At 36.4% G+C, this 14280-nt stretch overlaps 1 protein-coding gene across 1 annotated transcript in view; it reads right to left on the bottom strand.

Moving 5' to 3' along the window:
- Positions 1-14280, bottom strand: part of CCDC141 (coiled-coil domain containing 141) — a 63595-nt gene that overhangs the window by 22587 nt on the left and 26728 nt on the right. The window contains exons 12-17 of the mRNA XM_021400603.1: positions 13300-13476; positions 10258-10437; positions 9603-9725; positions 7089-7277; positions 6642-6821; positions 6133-6282 (exon numbers count right to left, since the gene is read on the bottom strand). Coding sequence (XP_021256278.1) covers positions 6133-6282; positions 6642-6821; positions 7089-7277; positions 9603-9725; positions 10258-10437; positions 13300-13476 — 999 coding nt within the window. The remainder of the gene's footprint in view (positions 1-6132; positions 6283-6641; positions 6822-7088; positions 7278-9602; positions 9726-10257; positions 10438-13299; positions 13477-14280) is intronic.

The following is a 14280-nucleotide window of genomic DNA, read 5'->3' as shown; positions in this document are numbered from 1 at the left end:
AAGAAAAAAAACAGTTTTACTGACCTAGGGCAAGTATGATGGTTGCTCTGAAAGTAATGCCGCCTATTTTATTCTGATGGCCCTCACTGTAACAGGCGAATGTTGACTGTATGGCAGCAGTTTGAACCTTCCCACCAAAATACAATTACATGTTGTTACCATGTGACAGATGCCAGCAGAGAGGCAGTCTGACAAAATGGCATGTAACATGAAAGTGCGGATGAAGCAAAGATGTGTCATTGAATTCCTCCAGGTGTGAAATACGGCACCCATTGACATGTTGAGTGTTTATGGAGACCAAACAGTGATGTGACCACAGTGAGGTGGTAGGTGGTGAGTTTCAGCAGCGGCGACAGCAACATGAAAGACAAGCTGCATTCTGGACAGCTACACCAATTTTTATGAGAGTGGCATAAAAGTTCTTGTTCCTCACTGGTGAAATTGCATAGCTAATGGTAGCAACTATACTGACATATAACATTTTGTTTTTGTTGCTAAGAATTGTCTCTATCAAATGTTATTGTGCTCTGTTTTAGTTTTAATGGAAATAAATAGGAGGCATTACTTTTGGAGCAAGAAAAAATTGTATTTACTGACAATACCTTTATACTACAATACAATATTTCATTTTTTTTTCAAATAGAATGTTATCGTTCTGCTGGGAATTGATTAATAGAGAAAAAAGTTGATAGGTTTATCAACTATTCAGTGATTTTACAATCCTTGTACTATAGTAGCTGTGGACCAATCTGCAACAGTATTTACTGGGAAATAAAATGGAGGGAAACAATATTTAGTAATACTAGAAGCTCTGCTTCTGAGAGGATTACACAGGTGTCCAATTTTATGCACTGTGGTAGTCTAAATATCCCAGTATGATTATTCACAGCATATGAATTCAGTTCTTTGCAGGATCGGGATGTAGACTGTATACAAGCACCTGAATTTCAATAACTATTCTGAGTATGGTAGCAGAGAGAGCCTGCCTAGCAGATAACCCAAAAAAACCTTCACCCAATTACAGCTAGATAAAATGGGTACCATAAGAGTATTATTACCAGTTAGCACTGGCTTGGTGCAGCATATTCAACATTAGGGGGAAATTACTATTGTAACAATATAAATTATGAAACAGTAGCTCTGATCATGAATGACTAGAGCCTTTCTAGACTTTTTAAGGGGACCTCTTTCAGCTGAGATCATTATTATTATATTTAGTTATGTTAAATTTGCTGAAGAACTCTTCTGTTGCTTAGATGAAATTTGGATATATTTTCATTAAACTATGAAATATTTAAAAAATCCCAAATGATAGGAATGATACTGATGAAGCTCTAGAAAACTATGTTTTCCTTTTCTCACATATATATCAGATGCATTGCTAGACAATTTACCAGGACAATTTTAATACTTAACCAAAAGAATGGTCTTGTATTATCAGATCTTTAAAAGGAGTATTTCTTCACCACAGGAGCTAGTCATAACACCAAGTTTTTAAACTTCCTCTTTCTTTCCATTTTTTTTTCCCCCCTCCAGCTCCAATTATCTGTTTGCTTCAATGTCCTTTTTCAGGCGTGTCCTTAATAAACCATATCTCATTCTTTGCATTAGTGATGTTCTATAAAGAAGCATATCAAACATTCATAAAGTATCTTCACAGCACTATGAATTTTTTTTTAAGTGTCAAATGGTATGTTTTCTCTAGAAGTTATACGATTTTTATTTCATTTACAACTGCAAAACATATTACAGATATTTTTGAGCACCTTTAAGCAGTGGGTAAAAGAACCAGACAAGTGGAAAAACATCTGCAAAATATGCTGCTAATACCTCAGAAGAGGTGTTTTAATTATTTTTCAATTCCAGAATAAATACAAATCCTTTGGAAGTGTCAGTTTCAAAAACTGAAAAGGAAGGGGAAAAAAAAAGGAACTGAAAGCTTTTTTGTGAATTTCACATCCTTCGGGAGTTGACAATCTTTTGTGTTTCGAAGCATATAGGATAAATTCTAAAAAATGATACTCATCTAAAGGAAATAACAGCTTCAGGTGAACATCCACAATTTAATACTTAGTTAAAATATTTGAAACTTTTTTTATTGGAGTCATATTGACTCCCCCTCAGCACTACCCATAAAAATCCAAGGAGTACTGAATGTTCATTCTGCTGTTACTGTTATTGGAAAAGCTAGCAATTCATTGTTATTATTACATACTAATGCAAATCCACCAAGGGATATCTTTTTCATTTTCATTTCATCTAGGGGGACTCTATCACATTATTTCAGCACTGAACAGACTGATGATATCAACTCAGTATAATGGAAGGGAAGGGAATTCTGTCACTTACACCGTGAACTCCAATCAGTGTAAGCTCTTTATCCCACCTAAGTATACAGAATAATAAAATCTATCTAACAGCACTCGGATAATAAATCCACCTCTGTAGAATAATATTTTGTATTCAGAATGAAGCCTTATTTGCTGATTTAATTTTGAGGAAAACAAGAGATGAGCAAGAGGGTTTTTTTTAGTTTATTTCACTGGCTTATGTGCATACATCAGCTAGTGATCAGTTGTAAGGACAGAGGCTCTCCTCAAAGCATGTGAAATTAGATCGCCTTGTTTTAGATATGATGGCTCATGTGTCAAAGGTCTGCAGCTGCTGTCACTCTTCTCTAGCCTCAGTGGAAAACCAGATTCAGTTCAGACTTGTATGTTACCCTGCCAGAGTTCATGTACACAACTTTTTCTCATATCAGCAACTGTACCAAGGACGATATATGGCTCAATTTTTAGAAAACTGAAACATATCTCCATTTTCCTGCACTACTGCCAGCAAATGAGAATTCCTGAAGTATCTATACACCCTAATATGCTCTAGTGACTTCAGCCAAGTTTAATGGAACTTTATGACTTCTCCATTGTGTCACAGTCATTTATCAGGCAGCTGTTCCTAACTATAGCTGGGCTGTCATGAGCGGAGAATGATAGTGGAGAGGGCTTTAGATGTCAATCGCTAAGATTTATCACGTAAGTATAATACATAAAAAAGCAATTTTTAAAACTGCTTTATACATGTTTTTGTTAACAGTACAACTCTGCTAAAATGCTTTGATTCCTTGTCTCTCTAGGAGACACTTCAGCATTGTTATCCACTTACTCTTTCCTTTTGATTGACACACAAAATCTTTAGTAGCGCTAGTAATCTAAACAGACCATGACAATAAGTTGCTGAAAATAGATTTTCAAAATGGAAAAGATTAAAGAACAGGCTGAAGTAAAGCCAGACAGAAAGTGGGAAGCAAGAAAAGGTGCTGTTCAAGTCATTACTGGTCCTTATTTTGATTCTGGGACCGAAATCTAAATAAACTACAAGCTGAGAATTACACTAAGAAATAACCACTCCTACTGACTCATGAACTAAGGTAGCTCATTACCGTTAAAATGATTTAAATTCACATTTTCATAAGGAAGCAGAATGAAAAGAATTGATCTGATTGAGAGAGCAGAGAACCTACTTTAGGATCTGTTATTCTTCCATTGCAATTTTTGTGCAATAACACAAATGTTATTGATAAAAGTAAAAAAAGTCTTTTGCAGTGCAAGGATTATCACGTGTATGTAAATCTGCTACTTTTAATCTCTTTAACAGGTTCAATGTAGTGTTAAGCTATATGAGGCTTGATTCAGCTCTGTCACAAATGGTTGCAGTGTAATGTAGTGGTGTTTTAGCTTTACGTAGACATAGTAGATAGTGAAGAAATTATCACTTTAGACAAGTCTTCCAGATATTAGCAATATTCAGATTAATTTCCGATGTTAAAATTAGCAGAATACAAAATATGTAAGTGAATGCTCATAACTTGAAGATTATTAAACTAGTTCTTAAACTCTAAACAGAATTAGTTATAAATTCTTAATTTAAGAAATGAACAAAAATAGAGGTGCATAACTGCATATACATCTACATTATCCCAGTTTTGCTGAGGAAATTTCTTCTATATTAACTTCTAAAAGAAATGGGATATAATTTAAAAGGTATTCTCCCTGAATATGGCTAGACTTACATATAGGACGTTGAGGAAATATTTCTCTTTTCTTCAGCAATTTTCAGGAGTTTTCATCAAGAAAACTAGAATATTTTAATTCAAACTTCAAACATTCTGAATCTGATGTGTCAGTGCTAACTACAATGTGACATTGTTTAGGTACTTCAAGATTCATTTCCTTCCTACAGCATGGAGTGCTTCTCCTTTAGCATCAGACATTCAGCTAGATCAGGTTGCTCAGAGCCCTGTCCAGCTGACCTTGAACGCCTCCAGAAATGGAGCATCCATCATCGCACTGGGCAACCTGTGCCAGTGCCTCACCACCCTTCTTGTAAAAAACTTCTTCCTTATATACAATCTACATCTCCCCTCCTTTAGTTTGAAACCATTTCCCCTTGTCCTATCACAGCAGACCCTGCTAAAGAGGCTGTCCTCTCCCTTCTTATAGTCCTCCCTTAAATACTGAAAGGCCACTCTCATGTCTCCCTGGAGTTTTCTCCAGGCTGAACAGCCCCAGCTCACTCAGCCTGTCCTCGTAGGGGAGGTCTTCCATCCCTGGGATCGCTTTTGTGGCCCTTCTCTGGATGCGCTCCAGCAGGTCCATGTCTCTCCTGTACTGAGGACACCACATCTGGATGCAGTACTCCAGGTGAGGTCTCACCAGCACAGACCAGAGGGGCAGGATCACCTCCCTCACCCAGCTGACCACGTTTCTTTTGATGCTGCCCAGGATACAGTTAGCTTTCTGGGCTGAAAGAGCACACTGCTGGCTTATGTCCAGCTTGCCATCCACCAGTACCCCCCAAGTCCTTTTTTGGCGGGGCTGTGCTCTATCCTTACATCCCCCAGTTTGTACTGATAGTGGGGATTGCCACAACCCAGGTGCAAGACCTTGCACTTAGATGTACTGAACCTCATGTGATTCACCTGAGCCCACTGCTCAAGCCTGTCTAGGTCTCTCTGAATGGCATCCCTTTCCTTGGGCATGCTATCCACACCACACAGTTGACCATGACTGGTAAGGGAGTAGAATTGTTGCCGAGATTCAAAAAAAATTTAATGCATATGTTCTTCTAGTATCAAACTACAATTTTATGAAAACTGATATTTTCACAAAGACAAAAACATATTTTGCAAAAGAAAGGAAAATCCAAACTATTTCTTAATTGAAAATAGATAGGAGAGAAATCTCAGTCACCTCAACTCTACTTATTGTGAGAAAATACAGTCTTTATTTGAGTGTGGATTTAGAAAGATAAACTAAGAAAAAATATCTTTCACTGTGTATCCAAAAACCACTGCATCCTGTGTTTCTGTACTTCACACTGTTGGGAAGAATGGTGGGAAATCTTTCCAAATAAGAATCCACTGCCTGTACTTTTTGGATACAAAGAAGTTCACTCTACAGAACATCAGCTCTAGATGCTAATGTCATTCAATGTCTCATTTGAGCAGCTCACTCTAGGAAAATTCATTCTGGGGCACCTAAATTTTTGCTGAGAGAAATGGCTTTACATTTTATCTGCTAAATTGTGATTGGATTTATAATTGGCCTACTATGATGCTACATTAACATCATAAAGGAACACTTCTTTTTCCTTTAACAGTTTTTCTAAGTATCACATCTTGGGTTACTGACAAAATATCAAATACTAAAGTATTCTGAGAAAGTACTCTGAATTTCTCCGTAAAAGAAAGTTCTTACCAGCACAAGAAACAGCCTTATAATCACAAGTTATGTAAATTCTACTTTTGTTTCAAACTTTAGCTTCATAAAAAAGACATCTGAAGACCCACACATTTCAGATGAAGCAGACAGAGCTGAAAATCAAAGAAAATACAGTTGCTCTATCTCCAGTGTTCTTAGTACAGTAACAGAACTTTATTGCCAGCCCAAAATCTTCTTATAATCCTGAGTTGCAGAGTTATGGACCACAGGCTATTATTGCTACTATCAAAGGTTGCCAGCAAGATGAAAATTAACTCTTCTCTATATGTACAAAGGATCTAGGGGAATGGCAAACAGTAATATGTATTACTGAACACAACAGCCCTTTTAACAGGCATCTTTTTTCATTTACCTCATATATCTCCTCTTGACTGATATAGTATTGGAAATGCTGTGACAGTTCTTCCTCATACTTATCTGCTTTGGAGCTCCAGTTAATGCTGTCACACTCAAGTTGAGCAAGTTCTTGTTTCAGATTCTTTACAGAAACATTCAAGCAATTCTAAACACAGAATATACAAAGAAAGATATGAAATTCAGGGCAATACTGATTCAATCAATCTAAAACAGAAATTGCAAAACCAACTCATTGTTAGAGTAAATAATGAAAAATAAATTTCATCATTCCTGGATGCTTTGTTTCATTTGATGGCTGTATATCTGCAGATTCTAAAAGCAGAAATCTAAAAATGCTTAAGTAATAGAGTCTTTGTTTTTCTTTCCTTTAGAAGGATTCTCAAAGCTCTGTATTTATTTTTCTTACTGTATTAATACATTTTTGTACATCTAAATGTCTACAAGATAGCTCTATAATCTTACATATATATCCTTGATTTCATAGGTCATTCTAATTCTACTCACAGGCTTCTGCACTGCAGACAAGATATCCACTCCTTGGTTAATAACCAGCTTATAAAGCTGTCTGATATGCATATGTTTCTTCCGAGCATTTAAAAGGTAAGCTTCAGCATGGTGCACATCTTCAGGACCGACAGTTATTTCCGGAAAATCCAGTTCTCCTGATTTTGATAGACATTCCAGCTGGAATATATTAAAAATCAGTGTGTATTTAAATGTGAATGGATGCTTCCCATTACATCCTTACCCATAACATGCAATTAAATTTGGGTTACAATCTTAATTTTAAGCTCTCCAAATTCCATACAGTTTTAGATCCTAAGCTTTATTCTGATCACTGGATATGTTAATGCTGTTTATTTGAGGAAAAAAGAAAGACGACAGGCAGCAAAATAAAAAAAAAATAGATTAGCGGCAAAAGGAAGGCATGCATTAAAGGATTGTACTCACTTGTTTTTTAACATGATGGAATTTAAGTGTCTTGTTGAAAATCTCATCATACTCTGTCATTGTGCTCTTTACCATTTGACGAAGGTGAATAAGCTCGCTTATTCTTTCAGAATTTTCTTTCACAGGAAATCTTTTCTGACTTGGTAATTCTAAAAACTTCATCATGTACTCAAACTCAGCATTTAGTTGCTAGTAAAAAAGGAGTAGAAATTACACAAATATATTTGCAAGATTTCCCTTACACTTGATGAAATATAACAACCTATGAGTAGTAAATTACCACAGGGAAAACTGCATAAAAGATCACGTTCCCTACATTTGTAAATTGGACTGACTGACTGCTGTGTTGTCATACTGCAAAACATTTTGTGCTAGATATGTAAGACTACAGTGTTTCTAAGTCTCATACTAAAAAGCTAATATACTCTCTTTTTTCAGTGGAATCCAGCAGACAGAGCTCAACTCTCACAAATGAAAGGGGAACTGGCAATCCAGAAAAAAGAGCTTCTAAGCCAGACGCAACCTCTTAGTTTCTGCAGATGTAGATGAAAGAGCACTCCTGCACAGCTGTACTGCATACAGACACTATTGCTAGTCCACTACAAAACAAGTATGGCTTGCTAGTTGACTTGCAGGACTGTGAAATATATATCACATGTGAAACTCATAATGAAGAGTTTGGGGATTTTTATTAAATGAGCATCTACTGCTAGATTATTGTTAAGGAACCTTAACAAATGCTCTGCCTTTCACAACACAAAAAGCTCCCCCACTCCCAGGGAACCCAGCTAAAAGGAATTTTCAGATGCGAATTAATGTCAGAAACAAAAATGGCATGACACAAAAATGTTTGAAAATGTTTTCAGGAACTTCGAATACTCAGTAGCCACCAACATTTTGTAATTTCACAAAAATTATTTTCCATCAGAAAACTTTTTTCTGTGTTTCCATTGCCCAGTGAAAGACTCATAAAAAGGCCAGACAAGAAGAAATGGCAGAACTTCTTATACCTGAAGCCATGTAAAATTTTCATCCTGTGTGGAGTCAGGAGTTGGACTCGATGATCCCTGTTGGTCACTTCCAATTCAGGATATGCCATGATTCTGTGAAATGCCTCTTTAAAACATACTGCATGGTTTTTTTGTTTTTTTTTTTTTTTTGTTTTTGTTATTTTTTTTGCAAGATGCAAATCTCAACCAGTGCCCAGAAACAGTCTTCAGTCAAAACAAGTGTCAAATTGTCTCCTAGGGGAACAGGGACTGTCTGACTCACTAAAACTTTGTATTCAGAGAACACAAGAAGCTCAACATGATACACCTCAGCCTCTGACCAGTCCAAAGTGTATCACAAAATGGCTTAGGTTAGAAGGGTCTCTCTCCTGCTTGTAAGCACCTTCAAGTACTGGAAGGCTGAAGTGAGGTCTCCCCAGAGCCTTCTCTTATCTAAGCTGAACAAGCCCAACTCTCTCCATCTTTCTTCAGAGGAGAGGTGCTTCAGCCCTCCAATCAACTTCATGGCCCTCTTCTGGACCTGCTACAACTGCTCCACGTCTTTCTTGTGCTGGGAACCCCAGGCCTGAATGTAGTGCTACAGATGGGCCCTCACGAGGGCAGAGCAGAGGGGGACAATCCCCTCCTTTGCTCTGATGGCCACCACTTTTTTGATGCAGCCCAGGATACTGTTCACCTTTTTGGCTGCAAGCACACACTACTAGCTCACGTCCAACTTTTCGTCCATCAGAACCCCTAAGTCCTTCGCAGGGCTGCTCTCAGTGAGTTCTTCTCCCAGTCTGTACACATTTGAGATTGCCTCAACCCAAGTGCTACATCTTGCACTTGGCCTCACTGAACCTCATTAGGTTCTTGTGTATCCACTTCTCAAGCTTGTCCAGGTCTCTCTTGATAGCATCACTTCATTCTGTCCTATCAGCTGCATCACTCAGCTTAGTGTCATCAGCAAACTTGCTGACGGTGTGCTCGATCCCACTGTCTAGATTGTGGATAAAGATGTTGAAGAGCGCTGGTCCAAAGACAGACCCCTGGAGGACACTGCTTGTCACCAGCCTCCACCTGAACACAGATCTGTGAACCACAACCCCCTGGCTGCAACCACCCGACCAATTTTTTATCCACCAAATATTCCAGCCTTCAAGTCCACCTCTCTCCAATTTAGAGATAAAGATGTAGTGCAAGACCATGTTAAAGGCCTTGCACAAGTCCAGGTAGCCTACATGAACACAAAGCTGATGATTTCCCTGTACTCTCTACACCCTAATGTTTGTGTGTTGATTCAACATTACTCTAAACATTCTGGGGACAATGAAGGTAAGACGTTTTCTCTCTGACCTTGTCAACACATAGAATATCCCTTCCAGGAAGTTAATATAAAATGTAAAATTGTGTGACTCCAAATTCTGTCTGAATGCATTGTGAATATGCACCATATGCACCATATATTCACTGCACCAACAAGAGCTTTTGATCCACTGTGCACTTCAGCAGCTCAGTTTCTCACCTGAAAATGTGTTTTCATTTGGTTAAGTTTTTGTTGATCTAAGGCGATACAAAGGTTGCTTCCAAGGTCAACTGTTGATGCAAGTCTGAGTGCCTCTTGAAGACTCTGTAGCCCATGTGTAGTCTAAAAGATAATTGTATATTTCGGTGATATTTTAGCAATAGTTCAGTATTTCTGTAGTAAATAAAAAATTTAGCACAAATCTACATTTGAAAGAACCATCCCGAATCCAGACATTTGAATGTTATCAGTAGATTTCATTACAATAGATTATTAGTAGGAAAACCAGAGAGAACTGACTTACGAAGCCCTGTGACTTGGAGCTCTTGAATCTCTGTTTTTATGAACATGGCTGGACTTTCAGTTTAGTAACTATTAAGAAACAAGTTAGTTTAGTAACTTAAGTTACAACAAGATTGTGCTAAAAAAAAAAACTGAAATGACAACTTGTAGGGTTTGAAAAGGGACAAAATCAAAATCAAAATCATCATCATTCTTGATGACTACCTAGGTGGTAAAATAGATTATGGAGAATTATCTTAGTGATTCCTTGTCTTTCTAAAATGATACCTCTAATAGTTGATGGAGAGTCACAGTCAAACTAGTAACAATCTAAAAGTAATTGTCACAATTGCTTTCTTTGTACTTTATTTACCTTATTTAGTTGCTCTTTAAATATCCAGCACTGTTGCTTGATGGGTTTTACTTGATTAATTTTAAAATTCCAGATTGCCCAAAGATCAGTCAGTTCTTTCATTTCTTTACTCAAATTAATAATGGTATCTTCTGTTACTTGTACAGATTTTTCGACTTTTAATATTAAGCCCTCATTTACCTGGCAAATAAATAAGAACACACATTTTCCCACATTTGTATTTGTATTAAAAAATACAGTACAACCTCATAATATTAAAATCTCAACAAAATTTAATGAAAAGCAAATGCTTTAGGATAACTAAATTTCTGGTTCTCTATGTGTATTTAAACACACTGTTCTCTTAGAAATAGACATAGCTGAATGGATTTTATATGCTGAGGCTGTGACTACTATTATTTTTTAAAATCCAGAACAAGTCAGTAATGACTGAATTATTGCCATCTGATAACAGTTTGAACGCTCATACAAAATTTTGAATTATTTTTGAACAGACAGAACTACCCAAAAATGGCCTTCTGGGGAACAGCAGCAGGATGATGAAAGGGATAAATAACAGATCACTCTGTGCTGACAACCATAGCAGCACTGAAGCATGGGAGCATGTTCAGCATTTGAATAGTTGGCAGGTTTTCCTCTTTTTAACAGAGCTCAAACACTGTAGAAAACCTGGTAATGCTGTTGCTGCTTTTCCCATTTAAGAATTTTTCTTTTAAGAAAAAATTGAGTTTGTAAATTACTGGTTTGGTCTGTACCTTTCTACGCAGTTAAACCTGCAAGCTGAGAATATCATCAGAAGAGAAGAAGAAAATACGGTGACAAAACACCTCCAGGCCTTCAGAGAGAGAATAACTGAAGATACATGTAGACTATAAGTAATTTCATAGAATAGCAGAATCACAGAATCATTAAGGTTGGAAAAGACCTCTAAGATCATCTAGTACAACCATCAACCCATTCCTCTCAGTGCCGCGTCTGCCCTTTTCTTGAACACCTCCAGGGATGGTGACTTCACCTCCCTGGGCAGCCCATTCCAAAACCTCACCACTCTTTCTGAGAAGAAATTCTTCCTAATATCCAACCTGAGCCTCCACTGATGCAAATTGAGGCCATTCTATCTACTGCTATTGCTAGTTATGCAGGAGGGGCCGACCCTCATCTTGCCAAAATCTCCTTTCAGGCAGTTGTAGAAAGCAATAAAGACTCCCCTGAGCCTCCTCCAGATTAAACCCCAGTTCCCTCAGTCGCTCCTCATACAACTTCATATTCAGACATATTCAGTTTGCCATTACTCTGTGTGGTTTATCCTTGCCTGGCTGTATTCAGATCTGAAAGCACACACTTCAGCCCTCTCTAACTGTCTCAGTATCTTCCTTGAGTAAGTTTTTCCAGCATGTTATCATTGCCATTTTCCCCATCTCATCCTCTCATCTCATTGTGATTGGTCCCTTCTCTCCCCCATAAAAGCAGAATTAACAGCTGCATATCCATCCTATCTACATTAATAGAGATCAGTTTAGGAGGCATGGCATAGAGAGTGATTTTATGCAAATCTCAACTAATCATCCCATGAAGAAGTGCTGGAAAATTAGATTGGGATGCCTAAGCAAGGCAGCTGATTTCAAGAAAGAATGTAAAGACATCAGAAATGATTATATATGTATAAAAAAAAGCAGCTCCAGTACCCATTTTCTTAGAACTTCATACACTTACGTTGGTTAAGACTGACTCTTAGTGGAAGTAAAATAAACCAAATACCACACTTACATATATGCTGCTTTCCAACATGAACAAAATGTATATGTCCATGTATTATGTTTAGTACATGTACTGGCTCACTGAGTAATGGCCACCTCATTGCCAAACACAAAAATCTTTATATTTATTATAATACCATTAGCACTCATATAACACTTCAAAATCTTACAAATGTATACCTGTCTTAGTACCTTTAAAAACAGGTAATGGTAAAGTCACGATCCATCAGTCACAGAACTGGGATTAAACCCTATCAGAGGCAAACGTCAAATATTCAGTGCAATTTATCAAATTATACTAATTTACATAGAAAACAAGTGGCTAATTTCCTCCTGCTGGGGAGAAAAGCACACAAAAAAGTGATTTTTGATGAAATCCTCCAGAATTATTCTTATGATTTCTACTCTGTTTATACAAGCTTTCCTACACATCTGTTAGGATAGGATACATGTCAACCTATGAATTTGACCATTTGCTGCAGATTTTTTCGGAGAGGTCTCCGTGTCCATACGGATTTTGTTCTGTGCAGCTAATATCATCAACAAGCACGTTTCCAGGACAACAAAACTGCAGGGTATGATTTCAGTGAAATTTCAGTTTTTCAGAAGCAAAACAAATAGTGCCACTAGCTATATAATCTTTGTTGTTCAAACTCCATAGAATTGGCTTACTCAGTCTTACAACTTGGCCTCCTGGTCTTCATCTCCACATCCTTGCTCTTTCTGTGACTACCAAGTCTGAAGAATGCAATTAATTAAATTCAAAAGAACAGCTAAAATTCTGTGCAGAAAAAGAGAAAATTTACCTTCAAACTTTGGGGGATGACTTCTACCTCCAAAATCATTCTGTATATTTCATATGTAAAATGTTTGATCACCTTGCAAACTTTTCAAGTTTTAACTTTCCCTCACTTTGATTTTGTAAATATTTTAACATTTCCAAATAAAAGTTTTTTACAACTCCATTTTGTGAAGGTACAGATACTTAAATTTCTCAGAATGAGAAATTTCTTATGAATTAGGAGTGAGGATTTAAAAAAAATTTTTTTTTCCTAGCTTTAAATGTGATTTCATAGAAACATCATCACAGTCATTTCATTTTCTTCCCAACTCCTCCTCCTCATTGTACATGCATTGAAACAGAACAAATATACTTTTGCTTTAGGCATGTTTTTTGATGAAGGTTAGAAGAATCTATACTCTTATCTGTCATAATCATAGAATCATAGAATTTGAGTTTACTTCATGAGAAAGATGGTAACTCCATGAAAAAAAAAGATCTCACCGTATTTACTAAATTAAGAAAAATGCGACCAAGATTTTCAGTGGAAAAACACTTCTCTATAGACTTTTTCCACTTTGTATTAACTGACTCCATTGCAATTTTATTTTCAGCCTCCCTGCTTGTTTGTAGAGGTTCTGCTTGATAGATTTCCTTCAGATTTTGAATATAATCATTCACCTATGAAAGACAAAAAATATTTTTTTAAAAAATAACAAATTCACTTGCTATAATCAGAAGGTATATAGACATTATAAAATTGAAGATAAAATTCAAGCTATATTGAGTCATTTACAGATTTTACAATCTATTTTCCTCCCCAAGACCTATACTAAAAATACTTGACAATAATCAATGTTTTAAGTAGTCTGTAAACCAATGGATGAAAAGTAGACATAAGTAATTTCTGTCACAGATCTTTACATCAGTGTTATATACCAGTATGCCAGTGCAATTATTTTAAAATCTCTGTTTAATATCAAGTAAATGACATTAGCAATAATTAGTAGCAGATGTGATCTAGTTTATTGACTATTTAAACTCAAGTTACCAAATAAATATTATTGTTGTTTTTATCTGATAAATTCTATTCCATTGTCAATTTCTTTCTAAAGATAAAGGAACAAGTGTTGTAGAATATTAAACCAAGCATTATACAAACATGAAAATGAATTGCCTTGAGCATCACCAACAGTTAGAATTATGCTAGCATTTCATGGATTATACATTTTTAAATCCATTCAGACAAATTAGCACTTCAGCAGAAACACAAGATCGTATTAAAGACCTATATAACATATACGATAAAAGTATTATGAGAAATATTTTTAAAACATATATGAAAGCAATTTGTCAATTTATGAGCCAGAATACATACCCATAAGCATTTTTACTATGTGTATCGTGAGAGACCAAGAGAGAGCATGCATGTGAGAAAAAGTAAAAACTCAATTATAATACTTCCTATGATAGTGAGTTAAATCA

Source organism: Numida meleagris, chromosome 5 (genome assembly GCF_002078875.1).
Source record: "Numida meleagris isolate 19003 breed g44 Domestic line chromosome 5, NumMel1.0, whole genome shotgun sequence".
In the NCBI taxonomy this organism is placed as follows: domain Eukaryota; kingdom Metazoa; phylum Chordata; class Aves; order Galliformes; family Numididae; genus Numida; species Numida meleagris.
Note: the sequence above shows the minus strand (reverse complement) of the source record. Positions and strands in the feature narration are given on the sequence as shown.